This window comes from Hylobates moloch, unplaced genomic scaffold, assembly GCF_009828535.3.
Source record: "Hylobates moloch isolate HMO894 unplaced genomic scaffold, HMol_V3 SCAFFOLD_12, whole genome shotgun sequence".
NCBI classification, from domain to species: Eukaryota; Metazoa; Chordata; class Mammalia; order Primates; family Hylobatidae; genus Hylobates; species Hylobates moloch.
This window is the reverse complement of record NW_026652287.1, coordinates 63861713-63886344: the sequence shown is the minus strand read 5'-3', so window position 1 is coordinate 63886344 and position 24632 is coordinate 63861713. Positions and strand designations below refer to the sequence as shown.

The window sequence follows — 24632 nt, the reverse complement described above, 5'->3', positions numbered from 1 at the left end:
GCACAGCAAGCTCTCAGGGAGTGTCACCTGTTATCATGGGTTTCTGTGTGTGTCTGTCTCTGTCCCTCTGTGGCTTTTTTTTTTTTTTTGAGATGGAGTCTCACTCTATCGCCCAGGCTAGAGTGCAGTGGTGCAATCTCAGCTCACTGCAACCTCTGCCTCCCAGGTTCAAGTGATTCTCCTGCCTCAGCCTCCTGAGTAGCTAGAATTACAGGTGCCCACCACCACACCCAGCTCATCTTTGTATTTTTAGTAGAGACGGGGTTTCACCATGTTGGCCAGGCTGGTCTCGAACTCCTGACCTTAGGTGGTCCACCCGCCTCGGCCTCCCAAAGTGCTGGGATTACAGGCATGAGCCACTGCACCCAGCCTATCCCTGTGTTTTATGTTGGGGTTCTACCTTTTTAGTGGGCAATGAATGTCATCCCAAGGCAGGACCATGTGTCTGTGTCCGTATTTGTGGCTATGACAGCTACTGCTGTTGAGTGAATGTCCCAGGGACACTGAGATTTATTCATTCAACAAATGTTTCTTGAAGGCTGGGCACAGTGGCTCACACCTGCAATCCCAGCGCTTTGGGAGCCCGAGGTGGGAGGATTTCTTGAGGCCAGGAGTTTGAGACCAGCTGAGACCAGCCTGGGCAACATAGCAAGACTCTGTCTCTTAAAAAAAAAAAAATTAGAAGGGTGTAGTGGTCCCAGCTACTCGGGAGACTGAAGTGGGAGGACTGCTTGAGCCCAGGAATTTGAGGCTGCAGTGAACCATGACTGTACCAGTGAACTCCAGCCTGGGTGACAGGGTGAGACCTTATCTTTAATAAACAAATACATACATACATACATACAAGTTTACTGAGCACCTACTGTATGCTGCTCTAGGCACTAGGGATATATCAGTTTTAAAAAAACAAAACAAATAAACAAAAAAACCCCAGGTAAAACAGGCACGTCCGTGCCCTCGTGGAGCTCACATTCTATCAGGGGTCTTCAGGAAACACACAAGAAAATCAATGAGAAAACTCAGCAAATAAGAAAGCCTGTTCGAAGGTGACAGGTGCTATGGGGGGAAATGGAGAAGGTCATGGAGATGCAGAGGGCTGGAGGGTGACTGCGGGTTAAGATTTTAATTAGGCTAGTCAAGGAGGCTCATGGGGAAGGCAACATGAGTAAAGAGCTGATGACGGGACACTGGAGGCCATGCAGGTATCTGGAGGAAGAACATTCCAGGAAGAGGAAACAAGAAACGCAAAGGGCTTGAGGCATCTGAGAAGCAGCAGGGAGGTCGGTGTGCCTGGAGTGAAATGGACCAGGGGAGGAGGGGAGCTCAGGTGGGCAGCAGGGCCCTGATCATTTGGGCCAAAGTAAGGACTCTGCTTTATCTGGAGGAAGGTGGAGCTGAGGGAGGGCCCTGCCCTGACTCAGGTGTTCATTGGCTCCTGTGGCTGAGTGTGGGGGCAGGGACAGGGGGCAAGCAGGAGCTGGGAGAACCCAGGCAGGAATGCACGAAGGCTGGACCAGGGTGGGGGCAGAGGAGAAGGGAGAGATGGTTGGATTCTGGATATGATTTTTTTTTTTTTTTTTGAGACAGAGTCTCACCCTTGTTGTCCAGGCTGGAGTGCCATGGCGCGATCTCGGCTCACTGCAACCTCCACCTCCTGGGTTCAAGCGATTCTTCTGCCTCAGCCTCCTGAGTAGCTGGGATTACAGGCACCCACCACCATGCTCAACTAATTTTTATATTTTTAGTAGAGACGAGGTTTCACCGTGTTGGCCAGACTAGTCTCGAACTCCTGACCTCAGGTGATCCGCCCACCTTGGCCTCCCAAAGTGCTGGGATTACAGGTGTGAGCCACCGCGCCCGGCCCTGAATATGATTTTTTAAGATCCCAAAGCAAGGACAGCCTGGAAATTTCCTGAAGAAGTGAAGGGCTCTGCACCCAGCCCAAGATGGCTAACCTTTCCAATCTGCACCAAGATGGGAGAGGAACAGAATGCAGGGGCCTGGCTGCCAGCTTAGCTGTGCTAGGGGCCAACTCCTTGACTCCTTGACAATTCTTTCAGTTCTGACTACCTGCCCCTGCACCTGGCCTGGAGAGGAGGGAGAAGCAAGGTCCCTGCATGCCCAGCCCCTTGCTTTCATCCTCCCAGGGTCGAGGGGGCGGGGTGACCTGCTCAGGAGGTGAAGGGCATTGCTGGGCCCATTATCTTATCAGGGAGACGCAAACACTGCACCCAAAGTCACAGTCACAATGACTCCTGTCACTCGGCAAACACTCCCCAAGGCCAGCCTGGGCCAGGCAATGCAGGGCACACAGTGGTGACTGAGACATCCTAGGTCCTGCCCTCATGGATCTGGAGGGGGAGATGAAATGTCACCAAAGCATGACAGCCCAGAGTGGTCAGGGCTGTGATGGAGGAATTACAGGGTCAGAGTCGTCAGGACTGGGATGGGGGAAGCACAGGCAGAGAGGTGGGGGCTGTGATGGGGAGCCCAGGGGTCTGTGGAAGCCCAGGGAGGTGCCTGACCCAGCCTGGTGGGTAGCCCGAGGCTTCCTGGAGGAAGGATCGTCTGTGCTTAACAGGAAAGGTGAGGAGTGGTTAAATATGGGGAGGAGGTGGGGTGCACACTTCAGACAGAGGAAATTGCATGTGCTGAGGTTTTGAAATGATCATTTGGAAAAGCAGAAGGCCTGGGTGGGCAGGATCCCAAAGCATGAAAGGGAAAAGTAGAACATGGGAAGGAGGAGGAATAGCCAGGGGTCTGATCCCATCAAAGTGTACAGGGCGCTGGGTTCCTAACAGGGTGTATGGCCACAATTCTAGGACATTATTGTTCAAATTCCCCTTCAAACCCAAGTAATGTTCATCATCCACCTTTTTTTTTTTTTTTTTTGAGACGGAGTTTTGTTCTGTTGCCCAGGCTGGAGTGCAGTGTGCAGTGGTGCAATCTCGGCTCACTGCAACCTGCGCCACCCAGATTCAAGAGATTCTCCTGCCTCAGCCTCCCGAGTTGCTGGGACTACAGGCACCCGCCACTGCACTCGGCAAATTTTTTTTTTTGTTTTTTTTTGAGACGCAGTCTTGCTCTGTCACCCAGGCTGGAGTACAATGGTGCAGTCTTGGCTCACTGCAACCTCCACCTCCCAGGTTCAAGCGATTCTCCTGCCTCAGCCTCCTGAGTAGCTGGGATTACAGGCATGCGCCACCATGCCCAGCTGATTTTTGTATTTTTAGTAAAGACAGGGTTTCACCCTGTTGGTCAGGCTGGTCTTAAACTCCTGACCTTGTGATCCACCCGCCTTGGCCTCCCAAAGTGCTGGGATTACAGGCGTGAGCCACTGCGCCCGGCCAGAGTTTTGTATTTTTAGTAGAGACAGGGTTTCACCATGCTGGCCAGGCTGGTCTCGAACTCCTGACCTCCAGTGATATGCCCGCCTTGGCCTCCCAGTGCTGGGATTACAGGCATGAGCCACCGCTCCTGGACCACCATCCATTTAATAGTCTGTCCTCTGCCCCCTCTTTCTCAAGAAAAGAAAATTTTTTTCAATTCTGACCACTAATTATTCTCAAAAAAGTTTCCAATGTTCTGTGCACCCCAGGCTCAGACAAACTTGCACTACTGTGGACCATGTCATGCTTGCAACATTCTTGTGAGAAGTTTCTTTGCCCCTGAGTTGTGCTAGGTGTTGTCCGTCCGCCTGAAATGGCATTGTGCAGTCCACCCAGGCTGCATTCCAGGGTGCCAAAGACTTGGAACACTTCCCAACTTATCCAGATCCTGCCTGTGGACTAAGGCCTCTGTGTTCACCTCCCAGAGACAGGGGTTAGTATTGCTTAGACACACGGTGAAATAATAAATGGCCCAAGCAAAGATCTTCCCCACAAAAACACACAACTTGCGTACCATCTGAAGACTGCAAAATCAGGGGAGTAGGTAAAAGTATTTACCCATGAACCTAGCTGAGCAGGGGACGGTCAGAATGGACAAGGGTGGCTGGGCGTAGTGGCTCACAACTGTTATCCCAGCATTTTGGGAGGCTGAAGTGGGTGGATTACTTGAGGTAAGGAGTTTGAGACCAGCCTGGCCAACATGGCAAACCCCGTCTCTACTAAAAATACAAAAATTAGCTGGGCATGGTGGTACGCGCCTGTAGTCCCAGCTACTTGGGAGGCTGAGGCAGGAGAATCGCTTGAACCCAGGAGGTGGAGGTTGCAGTGAGCCAAGATCATGCCACTGCACTTCAGCCTGGGTAACAGAGCCAGACTCCATCTCAAAAAAAAAAAAAAAAAAGGACAAGGCCTTGGGGCTGGCACAGGCATCCACTTTAAGGGGTTGGGTGTGGGAGGTCTGGAATCTTAGGGGAAGTGCTGGGGGCTCAGGCAGTGGCTGTATTTCAATTACTTTAACCACTAGGGCAGCTGGGTGCCAGCCCTGGCTGTGGCACTGTTTTGAGTAAAAAGTAAAGAGGGCATAGAATGGTTTCCTGATCACTCCCTAAGGTTCTTGAGACCACTCCCCACCATGTCCACCCTGCTCTAGACAAGTTACAGACTCAAAAATGGGGCATGGCCTGACACGATGATGCTCTGGGGCGGGGGACAGGGGGACACACATCCCTTCTGTGTTCCTGCCAAAAGCACACAACCCGAACCTAATCATGAAGAACCAGCAGCAAACCCACACTGAGCGAAGTCTACAAAATCACTGACGCATACTCTTCCAAAACGCCAAGGTCGTGAAAGACAAGGAAAGACGGAGGAATTGTCATGCAATGGAGGAAGCCAAGGAGACACGGCAACAAAATGTGAGGTGTGGTCCCGGACTGGATCCTGGACTAGGAAAAGGACATTAGTGGGAAAACTGGGGAAATTCAAATAAATCCTCTAAATCATGGGTGTCCAATCTTTTGGCCTCCCTGGGCCACATTGGAAGAAGAATTGTCGTGGGTCACACATAAAATACATTAACACTATCAATAGCTGATGAGCTAAAAAAAAAAAAAAATTACAAACAAATCTCATAATGTTTTAAGAAAGTTTACGAATTGTATTGGGCAGCATTCAAAGCAGTCCTGGGCCACGTGTGGCCTGCAGGCCATGGGTTGGACAAGCTTGCTCTAGATTATTTACTAGTGTTTTATTAATGTTAATTTCCTGAATTTGATCATTAGACTGTGATTAGGTAAGAAAATGTCCTTATTCATAGAAGACACATGCCTAAGTATGGATAAAGGGGATCCTGTCTCCAACTTGCTCTCAAATGATTCTGCCAAAAATTTAAAAAATTCTGGCCAGGTGTGGTGGCTCATGCCTGTAATCCCAGCACTTTGGGAGGCCGAGGTGGGTGGATCACTTGAGACCAGGAGTTCGAGACCATCCTGGCCAACATGGTGAAACCCTGTCTCTACTGAGAATACAGAAATTAGCTGGGCACAGTGGTGGGTGCCTGTAACCCCAGCTGCTTGGGAGGCTGAGGCACAAGAATCGCTTGAATCCAGAAGACAGAGGTTGCAATGAGCCGAGATTATGCCACTTCACTACAGCCTGGGCGATAGAGAAAGACTCCGTCTCAAAAAAATAAAATCTATCAATCATCTATCATTTATATATCCATCTACCTGTCTAACATCTATTATCTATCTATTTTTCTCTCTTTTTTTTGAGACAGAGTCTCACTCTGTCACCCAGGCTGGAGTGCAGTGGCATGATCTCGGCTCACTGCAACTTCCACCTCCCAGGTTCAAGTGATTCTCCCGCCTCGGCCTCCCGGGTAGCTGGGATTACAGGCACACACCACCACATCCAGCTAATTTTTGTATTTTTAGTAGAGACAGGGTTTCACCGTGTTGGCCAGGCTGGTCTCGAACTCTTGACCTCATGATCCATCCACCTCAGCCTTCCAGAGTGCTAGGATTACAGATGTGAGTCACAGTGCCCAGCCCAGTCCTCTTTCTAATGAACACCAAACAAATAAAAAGAAAACACAGTGTCAGGTTGCAGTAAGAGGTGTAAATACAGTGGGGTAAAGGAACAGAACACAGTGTGCAGTATTACAGAGTGGACTGTCTGAAGAGGTGACATTTGAGCTGAGACCTGAAGGAGATGAGAAAGCCAGTGCAGACATCTAAGGAAGGGGGCCCAGGCAGAAGGAGCTGTAAGTGCCGAGGTCCTGAAGCAGGAACGACCTTGGTCTGTGCAAAGTGCAGCAGAGAGGCCAGTGCCCCTGGAAACCTAGTGGCGACAGAGGCAGGATAGGTGACCAGGGCCAGATGTTGCAGGAAGGAGTGCAGAGTTTATTCTGAGTGGGAAGGGAAGGCTTTGGAGGGTTGTAAGCAGAGGGGTGACACAAGCTGTTTGACACACATGGCTCAGAGCTGACAGGCACCCAGTGAGTGGGTAAATTCACTGCAAGGACAGTGTGCGGCCCCACGCTGCCTCTTCTTTGGAGGTTTCTTCTAGCAGGCTGGAGATGATCAGCCATGTGGGTGTGGGGAGGAGCTCCAGCTGCCCAACAGCTTTGAGTTTCCCAGGTGACCTGCCCCAGCAGAGAAGGACATTGCCAGGGCAGTTATCTTATCAGGCGCACGCTCACCTGCTCCTGGAGACACGCTCACCCCATAACATACCAAGGTCCCCACCATTCCACTGGCCCAGCCCCTCGCTGCTGCTGCCCATGGAGGTCCCTACCTGAGGGATGAGGAGGGAGTCCCCAGGCCTCCTGGCATCCGTCACCAAACACCAAGATCAAGCCAAGACCCTTGGACCCATCCTTTCCCCATGTTACACCTTGGTTTCCCCATCTAGGGTAGGGATGGGGAATGGTTGAGAGCTGTAAAGTCTCTAGCTGGATATGTGAGTCCCTGTGAGCCTCAGTTTCCCCCTCTGCACAACAGGAATGATAGTGCTGCCTGCACAGGGTTTTTTGCAAAGACCCGTGAGGTCACACGTGCAGAGCCTGGCACGTGTGGGGTGCTGCTGCGGTGAAGTTTGGGTTTTTCCATTGGTGGTGCCATAGAAGAGCCAGGCTCTGGTGTCAAGCCCGGGCTGGAACCCTGTCCCTAATTCTTAGACGTTGAAATCTTCTGCAAAGTCCCTGATAGGGGCTAAGAAGAGAATATCACTTTACAGGGCTGCTGTTAGATGCTAAGGAAACCATTCGAGTGACACACAGAGCACACCCAGCCCATAGTGAATAGTCAGAGTTCAGTAAACATTCAGCCACCATAGAGAGTGTTGTAAGCATGGCAGGGTGTGGTGGCTCACGCCTGTAATCCCAGCACTTTGGGAGGCCAAGGCGGGTGGATCACCTGAGGTCAGGAGTTCGAGACCAGCCTGGCCAACATGGTGAAACCCCGTCTCTACTAAAAGTACAAAAATTAGCTGGGTGTGGTGGTATGTGCCTGTAGTCTCAGCTACTCAGGAGGCTGAGGCAGGAGAATTGCTTGAACCCAGGAGGCAGAGGTTGCAGTGAGCTGAGATTGCACCACTGCACGCCAGCCTGGGTGACAGAGTGAGACTCCATCTCAAAAAAAAAAAAAGAGTGTGGGAGTACCCTCCTCTTCAGTTGATCAGGCACGTGCTATTTAGACTGAAAGAGGACACTCTGCAGCCAGCCGATCTGGTTCTCACTCTGTTACGTCCTAGCCTGTGATGGAGCCATAGGAGAATGACTCAACCCCTCCATGCCTCAGTTTCCCCATCTGTAAGGGGTCTTGTCCCCTCAAAGGGTTATTGGAAGGTTAAATAAGTTAGCACATGGAAGCCGTCAGCACAATGCCTAGCACATAATGAGCACCTTATGTTTGTTCTTCTTGTTGCTGGGGCGGTTCCCAGGGGCTCCCTGATCTCAGGGCAGGTTGACATGGGGGGATCTGGGCAGGGGGGGCCAGCCCAGGAGGGAATGCCTGAGGCACCCAGGCCTAGAGGTCACCCCAAGGAGCCCTGTAATCAGCTGTGGTCGGGCGGTTCTGCTCCACCCCCTGCCCTCCCCGGGTATATCAGGACTGGTCTAGACCCAGGCTCTGTCGGGTGGGAGCACAGGCACCGGGCACCATGGGGAAGGCCGTGAGTGGGGCCCAGGGGTCCGGGGTGCGGTGGGGACGGGGGTTGCAGTGGAATCTGAGTTCTCCCTCCCTCCATCCCATGCATCCTCAGGAGAACTACGAGCTCTACTCGGTGGAGCTGGGTCCTGGCCCTGGCGGGGACATGGCTGCCAAGATGAGCAAGAAGAAGAAGGCGGGTGGCGGGGGTGGCAAGAGGAAGGAGAAGCTGGAGAACATGAAGAAGGAGATGGAGATTGTGAGCTCCGGCTGGGGAGGGGCAGGAGCTGGAGGGTGGGCTGGGAACCAGGCAGTGGGCGGTGAGGGGGCCAGGAGAGCCCAGAGCAAGCACCCTGCCCCCACCCCACCACACAGAACGACCACCAGCTGTCAGTGGCGGAGCTGGAACAGAAATACCAGACCAGTGCTACCAAGGTGAGCTGGAGACTGGGAGGGTACAGAGAGGGGAGGGGGAGAGAGGGAGGGAGAGGGAGATGGAAGGAGGGAGATGGAGAGAGGGAAAGAGAGAGGGAGAAGGAGATGGAAGGAGGGAGATGGAGACAGGGAGAGAGAAAGGGAGAGATGGAGAGAGAGGGACGGAGAGAGAGGGAGAGGGAGAGAGAGAGGGAGAGGGAGATGGAAGGAGGGAGATGGAGAGAGAGAGAGGGAGGGAGAGAGAGGGAGATGGAGAGAGGGAGAGAGAGAGGGACAGGGAGATGGAGAGAGAGAGAGGGAGGGAGAGAGAGGGAGATGGGGAGAGGGAGAGAGAAAGACAGGGAGATGGAAGGAGGGAGATGGAGAGAGGAGAGAGGAGAGAGAGAGGGAGAGAGAAGGAGATGGAGAGAGGGAGAGAGAGAGGGACAGGCAGATGGAAGGAGGGAGATGGAGAGAGGAGAGAGAGAGGGAAAGGGAGAGATGAAGAGAGGAAGATATGGAGAGATGGAGAGAGGGAGGGAGGGAGAGGGAAAGAGGGAGGGAGGGAAGGAGAGAGGGAGGGAGATGGAGAGGGAAGAAAGGAAGAGAGGGAGTGAGGAAAGAGGGAGAGAGAGAGGGAGAGAGGCAAAGAGACAGGGAGGGAGATGGAGAGAGGGAGAGAGAGGGAGAAGGAGAGGGAGAGAAGGGAGAAAGCATTAGAAAGGGCTAGACACAGAGATGGAGAGAGGAGTAGATGAAAAGAGACAGCAAGACAGAGAAGGCAGAGACAAATACCGAGGGAGCAGCAGGAGAGACACACAGAAAGGTGAGCGAGGGGAGAGAGACAAAGGGAGAGATGAAGGAGGGAGGGAGAGACAGGGTAGGGGCAGGAACCAAGAGACAAAGAGATGAGAAGGAGCAGGACGGACGGAGCTGGGGAAGGGAAACTGAGGCAGGGGGCTTCCTGCGGGGTGTGCATGTGGAGGAAAGCCCCCAGCACTGCCTCGCCCTGCCCCTCTGTCCCAGGGCCTGTCTGCGAGCCTGGCTGCCGAGCTGCTGTTGCGGGACGGGCCCAATGCACTGCGGCCACCACGGGGCACCCCAGAGTACGTCAAGTTTGCAAGGCAGCTGGCCGGGGGCCTGCAGTGCCTCATGTGGGTTGCCGCTGCCATCTGCCTCATTGCCTTTGCCATCCAGGCCAGTGAGGGGGACCTCACCACTGACGACAATGTGAGCCATGTTGTGGGGACAGGCTTGGGACACGGGGACCTGGGGATGGAAGAAACTGAGCATGGGACTTGGGACAAGAGGGGCAGAGGAGGATGGGGATAGAGGAATACGAAAGGCAGTCTCAAGACAGGGGTCATAGGGGGTGGAGGACATTGGGATATGGATGGGGCAGACCCAAGGACACAGGACACAGGGACACTGGGGTGAGTCTCGGGTATGGGGACATAGGTGGGGGCATAAAGAGAATGGCAATGCGATACGCAAGAGATGGGACTTGGAGGCTGGGTGCGTAATCCCATGCCTGTAATCCCAGCACTTTGGGAGGCCGAGGCGGGCAGATCACCTGAGGTCAGGAGTTCAAGACCAGCCTGGCCAACATGGCAAAACCCCATCTCTACTAAAATTACAAAAAGTAGCTAGGCGTGGTGGCGGGCACCTGTAATCCCAGTTACTCGGGAGGCTGAGGCAGGAGAATCATTTGAACCCAGGAGGTGGAGGTTGCAGTGAGCCAAGACCGTGCCACTGCACTCCAGCCTGGGCGACAGAGCGAGACTGCATCTAAAAAAAAAAAAAAAGAGATGGGACTTGGAAGCAGAGGACATGCAGTGCAGACACAGGACAGACTGGGGCACGGGGAACAGGAGACCTTGGGACTCAGACATGGGACACCAGGGCAGGGACACAAGCCTCAGGACACAGCACATAGACACAAAACACGAGACATAGAAGCACAGAGACAGAGAGGAAATGGAGGTACAGGGCAAGGGACATTGGACACATGGCAGAGATGAGGGCAAGGGACATGGGGACTCAAGGACATGTGACATCGGACAGAGGCTCAAAAAGTCATGGCCACGGGACACAGGATGGGAACTCGGAGATACGCAGACATGGGAGACATGAGACACAGTGACTGGGGAGCTGCAACATGGGGGCTGTGGCCACGGAGGACACAGACCATGACGCACAAGGTCCACAGCACATGCAGGGATGGGGATGTGAGGATGCAGGGACAAGGGGGCCCAGGGGACACAGAGGGTGGCAGCAGATTATGGAAAACCCAGGATGTGAAACTGGAGACACAGGGAATACAGGCCATGGGGACAGGAGGAGACATGGGACAGTGGACATGGGGAATGCAAGGCTTGGGACACAGGAGAAGGGAACGCATCAGACCAAGGCACACAGTGATTTGGGGCACAAGACATAGATATGGGGACATGGAAGATTGAGGATTCAGGGCCAGAGGATATGAAATATACACAGAAACACAAAACACTGAGAAGACAGGGCAGGCAAGTGTGGGATATGAGGGACATGGGAGGGGGCTAAAGGCTACAGGGAATGGTGCATGGAGCTTCCTAGTAGGTGGGGAAAAGCATGGGGAAAACCAAGAACACCAGGGCACCAGGAAGCAGGCAGGTGGCCTCAGGCAGGCAGCTTCCAGCCCCTCTGAATAACCCCAGCCCCGTCCCTGTCCTCAGCTGTACCTGGCAATCGCTCTCATTGCTGTGGTTGTCGTCACCGGCTGCTTTGGCTACTACCAGGAATTCAAGAGCACCAACATCATTGCCAGCTTTAAGAACCTTGTGCCACAGGTGGGTTCCCCAGCACCCAGCCACTCCAGATCCCAGAGACTCCAAACTGCTCCCGTAGCCTCCTTCCATCAGGCCCAACCTGTCCCTCATCCGTGGCCTCCATCTCTCCCCATGGGTCCCAGTTCTCCTCATCCTTTACCTCCCCACATGCAGCAGCTCCTACCCCTACCCCCGTCCACCTCAACTTTGGTGCCCCTGCCCTGCAGCAAGCCACTGTCATCCGCGATGGAGACAAATTCCAGATCAACGCCGACCAGCTGGTGGTGGGCGACCTGGTGGAGATGAAAGGCGGGGACAGGGTGCCCGCCGACATCCGCATCCTGGCGGCCCAGGGCTGCAAGGTGGACAACTCCTCGCTGACGGGGGAGTCCGAGCCGCAGACCCGCTCACCCGAGTGCACCCACGAGAGCCCTCTGGAGACCCGCAACATCGCCTTCTTCTCCACCATGTGCCTTGAGGGTCTGTGAAGCCCTCGCCTGCCTGCCCAGTAACCGCTGCCTCCACTGGCCTCTCTCCTGCTACATTCTAGGACAGGGGGATTCTGCCTCCCTGTCTCTCCCCTGCATGACTGCCAACTCCCCGGGGCACACTGCTTCTCTGTCTCCCACTGTCACTACCTTCTCCCAGGTCACATCCTCCACTGGCGGTGACTGGCTATCCTTCAGCTCACATGGCAGTGCACACCCCACTGCCGCCCCCTATCCCTGAGTCACGCCTTGGTCCCCCTGTAGGCACCGCGCAGGGCCTGGTGGTGAACACGGGCGACCGCACCATCATTGGGCGCATCGCATCGCTGGCGTCGGGGGTGGAAAACGAGAAGACACCCATCGCTATCGAGATCGAGCATTTTGTGGACATCATTGCGGGCCTGGCCATTCTCTTCGGTGCCACATTTTTTATCGTGGCCATGTGCATTGGCTACACCTTCCTGCGGGCCATGGTCTTCTTCATGGCCATCGTGGTGGCCTATGTGCCTGAGGGGCTGCTGGCCACTGTCACAGTGAGTGGGGGCAGGCGGGGATGCAGGGAGCTGAGGGGCCTGCTCAACCATCTGTTCTTTCCTCCACACTTCCCCCATCACCTCCCTGCCTGTCTAACTGTCCACTCGGCTCCCATCCATTCTCCCACCTTCCCATCATCCACTCATTCAGCAAGTCCTTCCCGAGGCAACCCTGGGCCAAGTCCTGTGCCACACATTGAGGGTGCAGAGATGACGAGGCCTGGTCCTTGACCGGAAGAGGCTGAGGTCCTGTGCAGGCAGCCAGCATGTCACCAGGCCTTCCACAGTCAGCACCCAGCTCCAGACCAGTCCCCAGGGAGGCGCAGGGACGGTTCCTCTTCTCATTTTGACTGTGTGAAGAGAATTTTCAGAACCCCGGCTGGGACAGCTCAGAGAGAGGCCTCGCTACTGTATCTGGGCAGACTGGGGAAGGAGTCCCAAACAAAGCACTGGCTGAACAAAAGCTGGGGCCAAGAAAACACCTGGTTTTTGCAGAAGCACGTTGCACACGCAGCCCTGCGGCTAGGGTAAAGCCTTCCCGGTTCTGTGAGGCGGGGAAGAGGACTGGAAGCAAGGGTGGGTCCCCAGCCTGCGGTGCTCACCCCTTCCCCAGGTCTGCCTGTCCCTGACAGCCAAGCGCCTGGCCAGTAAGAACTGCGTGGTCAAGAACCTGGAGGCGGTGGAGACACTGGGCTCCACCTCAGTGATCTGCTCAGACAAGACAGGGACTCTCACTCAGAACCGCATGACTGTGTCCCATCTGTGGTTTGACAACCACATCCACACAGCTGACACCACGGAAGACCAGTCAGGTGTGGGGGAGGGAGGGCACAGGTGCCAGGGCAGGATCTGGTGGATGGTGGAGACCTGAAGGGGGCTAGGGAGGTAGGGAGGGCTTTGTACGAAGAGGGGCGGCTCGGCTCCAGGTCTCAAAGGAGACTCGCTACTGGGTCTAGAGGGAAGGGTCATCCGGGGTTTGGGTCCATCAGGGTTGGGTGGAACCCAATCCCACCCAGGTCTGGGGAGGGAGCCCGCGATATGAGCCTAGGAGGAGGGGGCTCTGTTCTGGTCCGGGAGAGCAGCCGTGCGGGATCCAGCCTGGACGCCTGGTCTGCAGGGCAGACGTTTGACCAGTCCTCGGAGACGTGGCGGGCGCTGTGCCGGGTGCTCACCCTGTGCAACCGCGCCGCCTTCAAGTCCGGCCAGGATGCAGTGCCTGTGCCCAAGGTGAGAGCCAGGGGGCCTCCAGGGAATCCCGGGAGCCTGGTGTAGCCGGCTTCTCCCCTGACAACGGTCCCCGCTCCCAGCGCATCGTGATTGGAGACGCGTCGGAGACGGCGCTGCTCAAGTTCTCGGAGCTGACGCTGGGCAACGCCATGGGCTACCGCGACCGCTTCCCAAAAGTCTGCGAGATCCCCTTCAACTCCACCAACAAGTTCCAGGTGCGCAGCCGGCCCCGCCCACGACCTGGGCCCGCCCACCTCGGGCCCCGCCCCCAGGCCACACCCACATCAGCTGGCCACGAGGGGCTTCGCTCCCTGCCCCTTCTCTCCGAAGCCAAACCCCACCCCATCTCCCGCTCCGCCTATGGCCCCGTCCACCAGAGGCAAGGTCCCGCCCACCATCCAGCCCCGCCCACAGCTTCTCCTTGGCGGGACTGTCCATGGGGAGCACCTCGCTCTCCAAATCCCGCCCCCAGCCCAACTCTGCACCCTAATTCTGTTCATTCCCTGCGTCCGGGACCCCAGATCTGCACCTAGCCCCGCCTTAACGCTCACCTTCTACTAAGGACCCCTCCACACAAGGCCTCCATCTTCCATCTTCACCCTTCCCCGCAGCTCTCAGACCCCTCACCGAGCTCTCGGCCCCGCCCCTCTCCTCAGCCCTGCCCCGTTCCCTCGTCCACAGCCCCGCCCCTCCCCGCCCACAGCTGTCCATCCACACGCTGGAGGACCCGCGGGACCCGCGACACCTGCTGGTGATGAAGGGCGCCCCCGAGCGCGTGTTGGAGCGCTGCAGCTCCATCCTTATCAAGGGCCAGGAGCTGCCGCTGGACGAGCAGTGGCGCGAGGCCTTCCAGACCGCCTACCTCAGCCTGGGAGGCCTGGGCGAACGCGTGCTCGGTGAGACCCCTGGGCAGGGGAGGAGACTCCAGGTGCGAGGAGGAGCTAGCACAGAACCTGCCCACCCCTCCCAGCCCAGCCCTGTCCCGTGCTCATCCCTGGCTGCTGGCTGATCTGTCCCAGTCCACATCCTCACCCTTGACTTCCCCTGTACCAGTCCTGACCCCTGTCTGTCCTCACTTTCTACCTTGATCCCAGTCCTCACCTGGACTTTTCATCCGTATCCTGACCTCTGACCTCTCCCAATTTTTGTCCTGACGCCTTAAACTTCGCTGCCTCTACCCTAAAAAGCAGATCTGTGGTCCAATTCTGGGCCTTTTACTTGCTGTGTGACCTCTGGCAAGAAATGTCCCCTCTCTGAGCCTCAGTTTCCTCATCTGTAAGACGAGAATGGGCCTCACAGGGTGGTTGTGAGGGTAGATTCATATAATGTGAGTGAAGGGGTCAGCACAGGGTCAGGCATCCATAAGTGTTTGGTGCAAGGGGCCTGGTAATTTTACCCATTTCCTGCCCTGCTAAGAAAGGGTCTGCCCAGGGCTCCTCCCTGACTTCTCCTTTTCCGGTCAGGCTTCTGCCAGCTCTACCTGAATGAGAAGGACTACCTGCCTGGCTATGCCTTCGACGTAGAGGCCATGAACTTTCCATCTAGCGGCCTCTGCTTTGCGGGACTTGTATCCATGATTGACCCACCCCGGGCCACCGTCCCTGATGCTGTGCTCAAGTGTCGCACTGCAGGCATCCGGGTATGCCACTGCAGGGAGGAACAAGTGGGGTGGGGACAGGATGGCAGTAGGATTTGGATTGAAGAACCCCACGACAAACCCACCTGAAACTGGCTTGAACCAAAATGCATTGGTTTGTGATACTGAAAAATTCTGGGGAATTAAGCTTCAGGTCTAGCCAGATCCAGGAGCTCAGTGTCATGAGGAATTTTCCTTTCTCCATGTCTCAGCTCTGCTCTTCTCTCTGCTGGCTTTATTTGCAGGCACTCCCTTCACTTGGGGACACACACACCCCTGCTCCAGCAGTTCAAACTTAACTCCCACCTGCTTAGCCACCCCACAAAAAAAGAGTGCCTCTTTTGCAGTAGCACCAGATTGGGTCACTCATTCATCCCTGAGCCAGTCACTGTGGCTGGGGGATGGAAGACCTTGATTGGCCAGGTCTGGGCTTACTTACCCAATCTTAGCCAGGGACCTCACTGCAACTGATGGTCTAGGGGAGAGGAGTGGTTCCCCAAACACAAAACAAGGGGGGGAAAGCCAAAGCCAGGCAGGCAATGCCCAAGCCCTTCCCGTGTCTCTACGGCCCTGTTAGATCAGGGCCTTGTTACCTTTCTAAGCTTGTTCCTTAGCCCTCTTTCCTTGTTCACTCCTCTGCGGTTATGCTGTCCTCCCTGCTGTTCCTCCGACAGTTCAGGCCTGCCCTCACCTCAGCGCCTTTGCACCTGCTGTTCCCTCTGCCAGGAGCACTCTTTCCCCAGCTTTCCATGTGGCTGACTCTGTCACCTCTTACAGGTCTCTGCTCAGATATCACCTTCTCAAGAAGCCCTTCCCTGGGTACACTTAAAATCGAGTCACCATTTCCTCCACCAAGCTTAATATGTTTTTTTCCACCTTCTAACATACTATATAATTTGTTTATTTTCTGTCACCCTCACTAGAATGTCAGCTCCTCAAGGACAGGGATTTTTGTCTCTTTTGTCTCTGCTATATCCCAGGCATGTAGCAGGTGGTCATGCTTGGTCAAGTAAATGAACACGTGTATCAGCAGATGTCTCCCAGGGAGGACAGGGAGATTGGGCTGATCTGAAGGGGTCACTGATCCACTGGTTCCCCCACAGGTGATCATGGTAACGGGTGACCACCCCATCACTGCCAAGGCCATCGCAGCCAGTGTGGGCATCATCTCGGAAGGCAGCGAGACAGTGGAGGACATCGCTGCCCGCCTCCGTGTGCCCGTAGACCAGGTTAATCGCAAGTAAGCCCCCCCCCAGACCTCCCCGGGGTTCTCCCCACATCTGGCACAGACCAAGGTCCCAGCGAGGTCCTCCCCTCTCCTCCCCAGGGATGCCCGTGCCTGTGTGATCAATGGCATGCAGTTGAAGGACATGGACCCATCGGAGCTGGTCGAGGCCCTGCGCACCCACCCCGAGATGGTGTTTGCACGCACCAGCCCCCAGCAGAAGCTGGTGATCGTGGAGAGCTGCCAGCGGCTGGTGAGCCCTGCTGATGAGGGTGGGCAGGCAAGCAGACAGGTGGGGCTGGTCTTGGACCCGCCTCTCACTGGCCACCCACCCACCCACCTGCACCCACTGCCTGCAGGGTGCGATTGTGGCCGTCACGGGGGATGGTGTGAATGACTCCCCAGCTCTGAAGAAGGCAGACATCGGAGTAGCCATGGGCATCGCTGGCTCGGATGCTGCCAAAAATGCAGCTGACATGATCCTGCTGGATGACAACTTTGCCTCCATTGTGACAGGCGTGGAGCAGGGTCCGAGCCAGGCCCGGGAGAGGGCAGGCAGTGTGGGCACAGGAGGGAGAGGGCTGTGAGGAGGCTGAAGTGCCCGCCCTACCCCACAGGTCGACTGATCTTCGACAACCTGAAGAAGTCTATTGCCTACACGTTGACCAAGAACATCCCGGAGCTGACACCCTACCTCATCTACATCACCGTCAGCGTGCCCCTGCCCCTCGGGTGCATCACCATCCTCTTCATCGAACTCTGCACTGACATTGTAAGTCCACAGCCCAGGGTACCCATCCACAGGGTGCTCAGAGACACTTGTCCGCAGATGGACAGGAGGGACAGAGACCACCACAGACACTCTTGGGCACAGAGTAACAGACAAGACCTGTGTGTGCAGTGACAGCCAGTGCAGGACACACCGGTGGCAAGCAGGTGGACAGACCTAAATGGACAGACTTACAGCCATGCACACACAGGCGGACACTCAGGTAGGCCCGGGCCAACCCATGCACACACAGGGACTCAGATACAGATACTCAGACAGAGATGGAAACAGAACAGGTATCTGGCCAAACTTGAATCACAGACACGTGCCCCTAAACAGACACGGACAAATAAATGCCCTCAGATAGACCCCATGGCAGACAGACGGAAAAGAACCACAGATACAGTCACGAATGCAGCCAGAGGCGTGGCTGTGTTGACAGGTATTTATTCGGTAACATTTATATAGTGCTTTCTCTGGGAAAACACATGGTCATTTCCTTAATTTTGTACTCATAACCACGCTATGAGATGAGTTTTGTTACTATCACCCCTACTTTACTGATGAGCTCATCGAGGCATAGACAGGTAGAGTGGCTTGTCCCAGGTCACTGGGCAAATAAGTGGCCTGGCTGTGACTTGAGCTCGGGCAGTCACAGGTCGCAGAGCCTGTGGTTGTGGTCAGTATGCTTTGCTGCCACTCTAGGCACAAGCAGATGAAGGGGTACGGTGACACCAAGAGACTGAAGATACACACAGATAGGGAGTGATGCAGAAATGCACAAAAGCAGATACAGTCACAGAGAATTACACCGGAGACAGGGACAGAGAAACAGAGTGAGGAACAGAGAAAGAGGGGGAGACAAGGAGAAGATAAAAGCAGATGTTCTTATGAAGATGGGCACCAGGATGCCAACACCCAGGGGCCAATGGGGCCCAGGCTGTCCAGGCTGGTGTGGCTGTGCCATCCCTGCAGGTCCTGCCGGGTAACCTCAGTCCTGTTCCTGCTCATAAGTGGGGGAAGGGGGACCCGGAGTGGAGGGGACAGGGGCCCAGCCAAACCCTCAGTCCCAGTTCCTTCCACTCCTGGCCAGTTCCCATCTGTGTCCCTGGCCTATGAAAAGGCTGAGAGCGACATCATGCACCTGCGTCCACGCAACCCAAAGCGCGACAGATTGGTCAACGAGCCCCTGGCTGCCTACTCGTACTTCCAGATTGGTGGGTGCCCATGGGCCGAGGAGCCTGGAGGTGGGGGGCTCTGCTCCGGGCTGCTCGCCTGCCTCAGGCCCTGCCTTGGGCTCTGGCTGGTTCTGGACCTCAGTGTCTGCATTTGGTCCTGGGTCTCCGTTGTCCTCCATGTCCCTCTCTGTTTGTGACAGTCTCTCTGGTTCCGCTGTGTCCCTGCTCTCTCTCTGACCTTGCTCTCCATGACCCTGTCTCTGAGTCATTGCCTATTTCTGTCTTTTTGGGTCCTGGATATGTCTTTTTCCCTCTGTCCTTGTCTCTGTCTCTCTGTCCCTGCTTCTCTCTCTGCCTCTGTGTCTCTGTCACTGTTTCTGCATCCCTGGCTCTGTGTGTCCTTGACCTTCTTTGTGTATCTGTGTCCCTGTCTCTCCATGTCCCTCTCTTCCCGTGTCCCTGTCTCTGTGTGTCCTTGACCTTTGTGTATCTGTGTCCCTTCCCTGTCTCTGTGTGTCCTTGACCTTTGTGTATCTGTGTCCCTGTCTCTTCATGTCCCTCTCTTCCCATGTCCCTGTCTCTGTGTCCATCTCTGTCTCCCTGTGTCCCCTTGCCTCTCTCCAGGTGCCATTCAGTCCTTTGCTGGCTTCACTGACTACTTCACGGCCATGGCCCAGGAGGGCTGGTTCCCACTGCTATGCGTGGGGCTGCGGGCACAGTGGGAGGACCACCACCTACAAGATCTGCAGGACAGCTACGGCCAGGAGTGGGTGAGCCCTGCCCCGCCCCATCCCATCCCTGGGCTCCCTCCTTCCCCGGGCCACTTGCCTTGTGTGTGGCCCACTTGTTCCTCCACATGTGACTGAGTTCAGCCAGAGCATCCCGGACACCCAGACTCCCTGCCAGTTCTGGGGGCAAGGGCCTTTCCCACCATCTCCAGCTCCAAACTCCTGCTTCTGATGATCGCAACTGCAGATGGGTGTCTCTGCCCTGACACTAATGCATTATCTCAGATGTGGAACCAGGCCCCTATTCTGCTATTTTCCCTACAGCATCACTCCCACAGAGTATTTGCACATGTGGCCTATTTTAATGAAGGTTTGGAGCACAGTGAGGCTAGATCTGGCCAGCAGATGTGTTTAGTTCACCTGTAGAGTTACATACAGACAAGAATATTTCCCTTAAACATTTACTGTCATGGTTAAGGTAGACATTGAAGCTAGACTGCCTGGACTTATGGTCTGGTACTGCTTCTCACAAGCTGTGTAACCCTGGGCAGGTTGCTTTCTATGCCTGTTTTCTGTGTAACCCTGGGCAGGTTGCTCTCTGTGCCTGTTTTCTCACCTGCAAAGTGGAGAGAATATCAATGTCTACCTCAGTGGTTTTCAGTTTGCTCCCAGACCAGCAGCATCAGCATCTCCTGGGAACATGTTTGAAATGCAAATTCTCAGGCTCTATCCCAGCCCTCTGGGAGCCCTTGCTGGGATTCTCATGCATGTTCAAGTTCCAGCACCACTGATCTACCTCCTAGGGTCACCCAGAGGATTAAATGAGCTAATGCCCGTGCAACACTCGGCACCTGGAGCAGTCAGCAATCCCCACAGTTAGCTGGTTTTAGGAGTTGTGTTGCCAGGCATGGTGGCACATGCTTGTAATTCCAGCTACTTGGGAGGCTAAGGCAGGAGAATCTCCTGAACCCGGGATTTGGAAGTTGCAGTGAGCTGAGATCGCACCACTGCACTCCAGCCTGGGTGACAGAGCGAGATTCCATCTCAAAAAAAAAAAAAAAGAAGTAGCTGTGTTGAAGAAATGGGCTGCATAGTGGCTGCCCCCCTTAAATGGGGCATGTGCCCTCTGTTCCCAAAGGCCCGCGGTACCTGCCTCACCTATTTTTGCCATCCGCCTGGCCCCTGGAGTCACTGGACTTTGCAAATCTCATCTGAGGATTTCAATCCCCCTTTCCCAGGCCCTTTCTTTTGGGTGCCTCCCCGCTTCACTATGAAAGCAGTCGGCCCAGCCTACAGTTTTCCCGGCCACTGTCATCCAAGCTCTGCTAGGCTGAGGTTTCTGGGCCCCAAGGTCTGGGGTCCTGCACACCTGGCAGACCCTGCCTCTCTCCTTCCCCCAACCCCCATGCTCTGACGCAAGGCAGAGAGAGCATTTAGGGGTTCACGGCCCTGGGACCCTATGCCCTGTGGGCTGCAGAGGCTCTCCGCCGGGACTCAGGCTGGACTCAGGCTGTTTCCGTTTGCCCCTGGCCTGCAGACATTTGGGCAGCGCCTGTACCAGCAGTACACCTGCTACACTGTGTTCTTCATCAGCATCGAGGTGTGCCAGATCGCCGACGTCCTCATCCGCAAGACGCGCCGCCTCTCTGCCTTCCAGCAAGGCTTCTTCAGGTGTCCCTGGCTGGCCCTGTTCCTGCCCTCCAACCCCTGGTCCCAACTCCCATCAGATCCTGACTGTGGTTTAGAACAGCCGGCAAATGCCAGCGGGTGCCGGTGCCAGATGCTGACATGCCAAAAAACTTTTCTAACTGACCAATAGCTCCCCCCATGGCCCCCTCCACATTTCACTAAAGGGGTGGTGCTGAGAGGCCCGGGCCACTCCAGTGTTCAGTGTGTAGAACACCTCCCTGCTGCTGCTGACATCTGACCTACTTTGACCCACAGTATCCTGATTTCCATCACGTCCCCAATTCCTAATGGCCTGTCCCATCCTGCCCACCCCCAGGAATAAGATCCTGGTGATCGCCATCGTGTTCCAGGTCTGCATCGGCTGCTTCCTGTGCTACTGCCCTGGCATGCCCAACATCTTCAACTTCATGCCCATTCGGTGAGAGGCTGTGAGGGGCAAGGACAGGGAGGGGGCTGTAGGGCACAGGCCTGGGATGGCCTTCACCTTGCCATGTGCCTTCAGGTTCCAGTGGTGGCTGGTCCCCCTGCCCTACGGCATCCTCATCTTCGTCTATGATGAGATCCGGAAGCTTGGAGTTCGCTGTTGCCCAGGGAGTGAGTGTGGAGACTGGGGGCCTGGGGGCAGGGGACTGAAACGTTTGAGCAGCTGCACCCACCTTTGATCCTCAACACTTGGCCTCTAAGCCCTTGACCCTCCATAGCAACCAGCACTGACCTCTGAGCCCCTGGCTCTGCCTAAGTGGCACCCCCAGCACTGAGTCTCCTTTCTCCCTCTCTCTCCCAGGCTGGTGGGACCAGGAACTCTACTATTAGAGGGACGACTGCCTTCAAGCATCCCTGCAACTGCCACAGCAGGTGGGAGCAGGGCTCGTGGGACCCTCTGGACAGCCACCAAGATATCTGAGCAACCAAGAGTCCCAGCCCCACCAGTATCTGCTTCTGCAGCCCAGGGCACCCCAAACTTGGAGGGACCTGCCCACTCCCCTCCCCCATTCCCAAGGTTCGCACCTCCTGGAGCAGCAGCACCTGGGCAGTCCTCTGAGCTGGCCTCGGGAAAGCCCCCACCTGCGGTGGCGGTGGGGCTCTGACAGGGAGTACAGCCGGCCGCTTCTGGAGGGTGTTTCTGTCCTTAGGACTCCAGTCCAGGCAGGAGGGCTGCCTGAGGGCCCTTCGTTAAAGACACGCTTGTGTCCTGGGCGATGGTAATAAAACCAGCTCATGCTGACTGTGCTGTATCCGGTGTCAGGCACTGTCCTCAGTGTCTCTCATTAGTGCTTGTGATCTCCCACAGTCCTACACATGGGGGCTGTTTATTCAGGGCTGCACCTCCAGTGCCTAGGACACAGCCTGGCACATAGTAGGTGCTCAATAAACCTGCCTTGGGGAAATGATTCCTATTCCTTTGCCCAGGGTCATGGCATCTAAAGGCAAGCTGGGCCGTGACCATAGGCACCCCCTACCACCTCTGGGCTTTCTCTGTTCTCAGCACCCTTCTCCCTCCTGGAGGCTCCTAGACACAAGGGGGCCCAAGTCATTTCCACATCAAGCATCCCCCACCCCCCACCGGTGTCTCCTTTCTGAGCCTACCTGCTTACTCCTCTGTCCCGGCAATGGCCAGTTCCTGAACAACTCCTGGAGGTCCCCTCCTCACACCCCTCACCTGAAAGGTTAACCCCATCCCCCTACCTCCCTTCTCTGCCGCTCCTTTCTCAGCCCCTCTGTTCACCTCTCTTCCTCTTTCTTATGTGGCTTTCTCTGGCTAGGGCCTGGGCTTCTCCTTCCTTGTGACCACGGCCCTCCAGTCCCCCATGGCTTCAGTTATTTCTGCAGTGAGACCCACATGTGTCCCCAGCTTCCCCCAGTGTTGGAGGTGACCTACACTGGCCTCTTCATCATCCCCCATACCTGTACCCATGCAGTGACCCAATCTGATAGTCCCACTGTCCCATCAGTGTAGTCCCTTCTCCCTTGGAAACGTGGTGAGCCCTCGGGCTTACAAGCCCCAAACTCCAGTTATCTTGGAACTCTTTGCTCCTCCCTTACCTGTTAGCGCCCCCTGCCGGTAAATAAATACACACAGCCCACTGATCACCAACACCTGGGCTTAGCTTCTTAGTCACTCCCCTAACCCCACCAAGCCCTGCCCTGGTCCAGCCCTGGCCTCGTGGCCTTAGCTTTACTATTTCAGACAACAGCCATGCAGAGCTTCCTAAAGCCAAATTTGACCCTGTCCTTCCTTTGCCTAGAGCTCTCCATGGTTCCTAAAGCCTTCTGTGATCTGACCCCTGCCAGCTTCTGTAGTCTTACAAGTCCCCTTGAACTCATTCCAACCAGTTATATCCCCTTGGGAAAAACAGGCCCCTCTCTGACCTCAAGACCATTACCTCTGCCTTGCCCCAATCACTCATTCTTTAGGTCTCAGCTCACATGTCCTCTGCTCAGGGGAGCCCACACTGCTTCCACGGCAGGCCAGGCGGCTCCTCTGGGTCCCCATAACCCGGGGTTTTCCCATCATAACCCCGATCACCTGAAGCCTGGCTCCCCACAGTCCAACTGCTCAGGCTTCACCATCCTCTGCCAGCTCAGCCCCAGCCACTCCAGTCTCTCTCCCTGAACACCATGTAAGCTGGGATTATTCCAGTTGATAATTTTGCAACCTACACTTGTCTCAATATGTGTGAAGAGCCATGTGGGGCATGGAAGTGTGGGAGAAAGTGACCTTGTCACAAGTCCACCCAGATAGACTGCCCCATCTACTTCCTTTCCACATCAAAGTCAAGGCGATCAATCATTTCCAGCTCCCAAGAGACCCATGGACCCTGTCTTTACTCCAAACAATGAGGAAGAGTGGCCTAGATGGCAGCTGCTGTCTGAGGGCAAATGCTCCCTCTGGAAACACCAAGACGGTCATAGTGAGCTTTCCTAGGCCTAAGCTTAAAAAAAATCATGTGGAACCTCAACAGCCTGGTGGAGGAGGAGGGGCAACGGCGCTATCCTACTCCCTGGGGTACCCCACTGGGAACACCAAGGATGGGGAGCATCTTCCTGAGTGGGGAGGGTGTGCATCAAAGTGGAGCTTAAACATGACATTCAAAACTTCTGACACATCCCCCTCAGAGAGAGGCGGGGAGCTGGCTTCAGTGGACCAAGGAAGGCTGAGGGTGGAGGGGGGCATCCAGGACAATGTCCAAGCTGGGGGCCCCACTGCTCTGCTCCTTGGCTGCAGCTGTCTCTCCACCCTGAGAAGGCTCAGGCTGGGATCTGATCTGAGGGCCACAGAACTGAGGAGCTCACAGTCACAACTCTCCCCTCAGCCCCATGCTGACCCCATGGCTTGAACGATGTTAAGAATCTGGCTCGACAAATTATTCTAGGGAGCAGTTTCAGAAAAGCTGGTTTTGCTGGTTGGGTAAAACCAAAGGCCAAGCAATTGGACTGTCCACTGTGTAACAAGGGGCCGCAAGCGGCTCCAAGTGGGAGGATGACCTGGTTAGATGGGTTTCAGATAGATCCCCTGGCTGCCATACAGAGGACGGATTGGAGGGGGACGCTGGGGCCAGGAGCCTCGGAGGCAACCAGCCCGGGAAGGGCCCATGTGAGGAGGCCCAGGTTGGGGCTGTGAGGAGAGGAAGAGCCCCCCAAGGGCATTCTCTTGGATTCTAGCTCCCCTCTATCACCTGTTCCCTGAGGGTCCTGGCCTCTGCCACTGCTCAAAGATCATCCAAACCTTCTGTCTACTCCTGGCAAACAAGGAGCCTGAGGAACAGGACATGGGACAAGTCAGTGACTGGCTAGCTTCCAGCTTGTCTACCTGGCTCCTGGGACAGAACCAGGGCCTCTAGGACCCAGGTGGACACGGTATTGGGAGACAGTTCCCGAGAGAGAAATGGAGGCAGCAGC

The 24632-nt window shown here is 55.5% G+C and overlaps 1 protein-coding gene across 3 annotated transcripts; it reads left to right on the top strand.

The window, feature by feature from the left end:
• Positions 1-2502: 2502 nt before the first annotated feature.
• ATP4A (ATPase H+/K+ transporting subunit alpha) lies at positions 2503-21967 on the top strand. Of its 3 annotated transcripts, XM_032170537.2 has the most exons (22): positions 2503-2586; positions 8154-8297; positions 8414-8473; positions 9479-9682; positions 11167-11280; positions 11487-11739; positions 12012-12280; positions 12894-13092; positions 13398-13507; positions 13588-13722; positions 14211-14403; positions 14971-15146; positions 16247-16383; positions 16471-16621; positions 16728-16896; positions 16986-17140; positions 18231-18354; positions 18940-19085; positions 20581-20714; positions 21049-21150; positions 21235-21326; positions 21517-21967. In XM_032170537.2, the coding sequence occupies exons 2-22, from the start codon at positions 8205-8207 to the stop codon at positions 21543-21545; spliced, it is 3045 nt and encodes a 1014-aa protein (XP_032026428.2). In that variant the 5' UTR covers positions 2503-2586; positions 8154-8204; the 3' UTR covers positions 21546-21967. The 3 variants fall into 3 exon arrangements, 2 of the variants coding, with proteins under 2 accessions (XP_032026428.2, XP_032026427.1); XM_032170536.2 differs by lacking the exons at positions 2503-2586; positions 8154-8297; positions 8414-8473 and adding an exon at positions 9104-9278; XR_009208991.1 differs by lacking the exons at positions 2503-2586; positions 18231-18354; positions 21517-21967 and having other exon boundaries at positions 8250-8297; positions 21235-21268.
• The last annotated feature ends 2665 nt before the right edge of the window (positions 21968-24632 follow it).

Bases quoted from the DNA above. Each gene is read 5' to 3' on its own strand.
- ATP4A (XM_032170537.2), top strand. From the start codon at position 8,205: ATGGCTGCCAAGATGAGCAAGAAGAAGAAGGCGGGTGGCGGGGGTGGC. The intron at 13,508-13,587 runs GTGAGAGCCAGG...CCCCGCTCCCAG, and splicing joins ATGCAGTGCCTGTGCCCAAG to CGCATCGTGATTGGAGACGC. The intron at 19,086-20,580 runs GTGAGCCCTGCC...CCTGGCCTGCAG, and splicing joins ACAGCTACGGCCAGGAGTGG to ACATTTGGGCAGCGCCTGTA.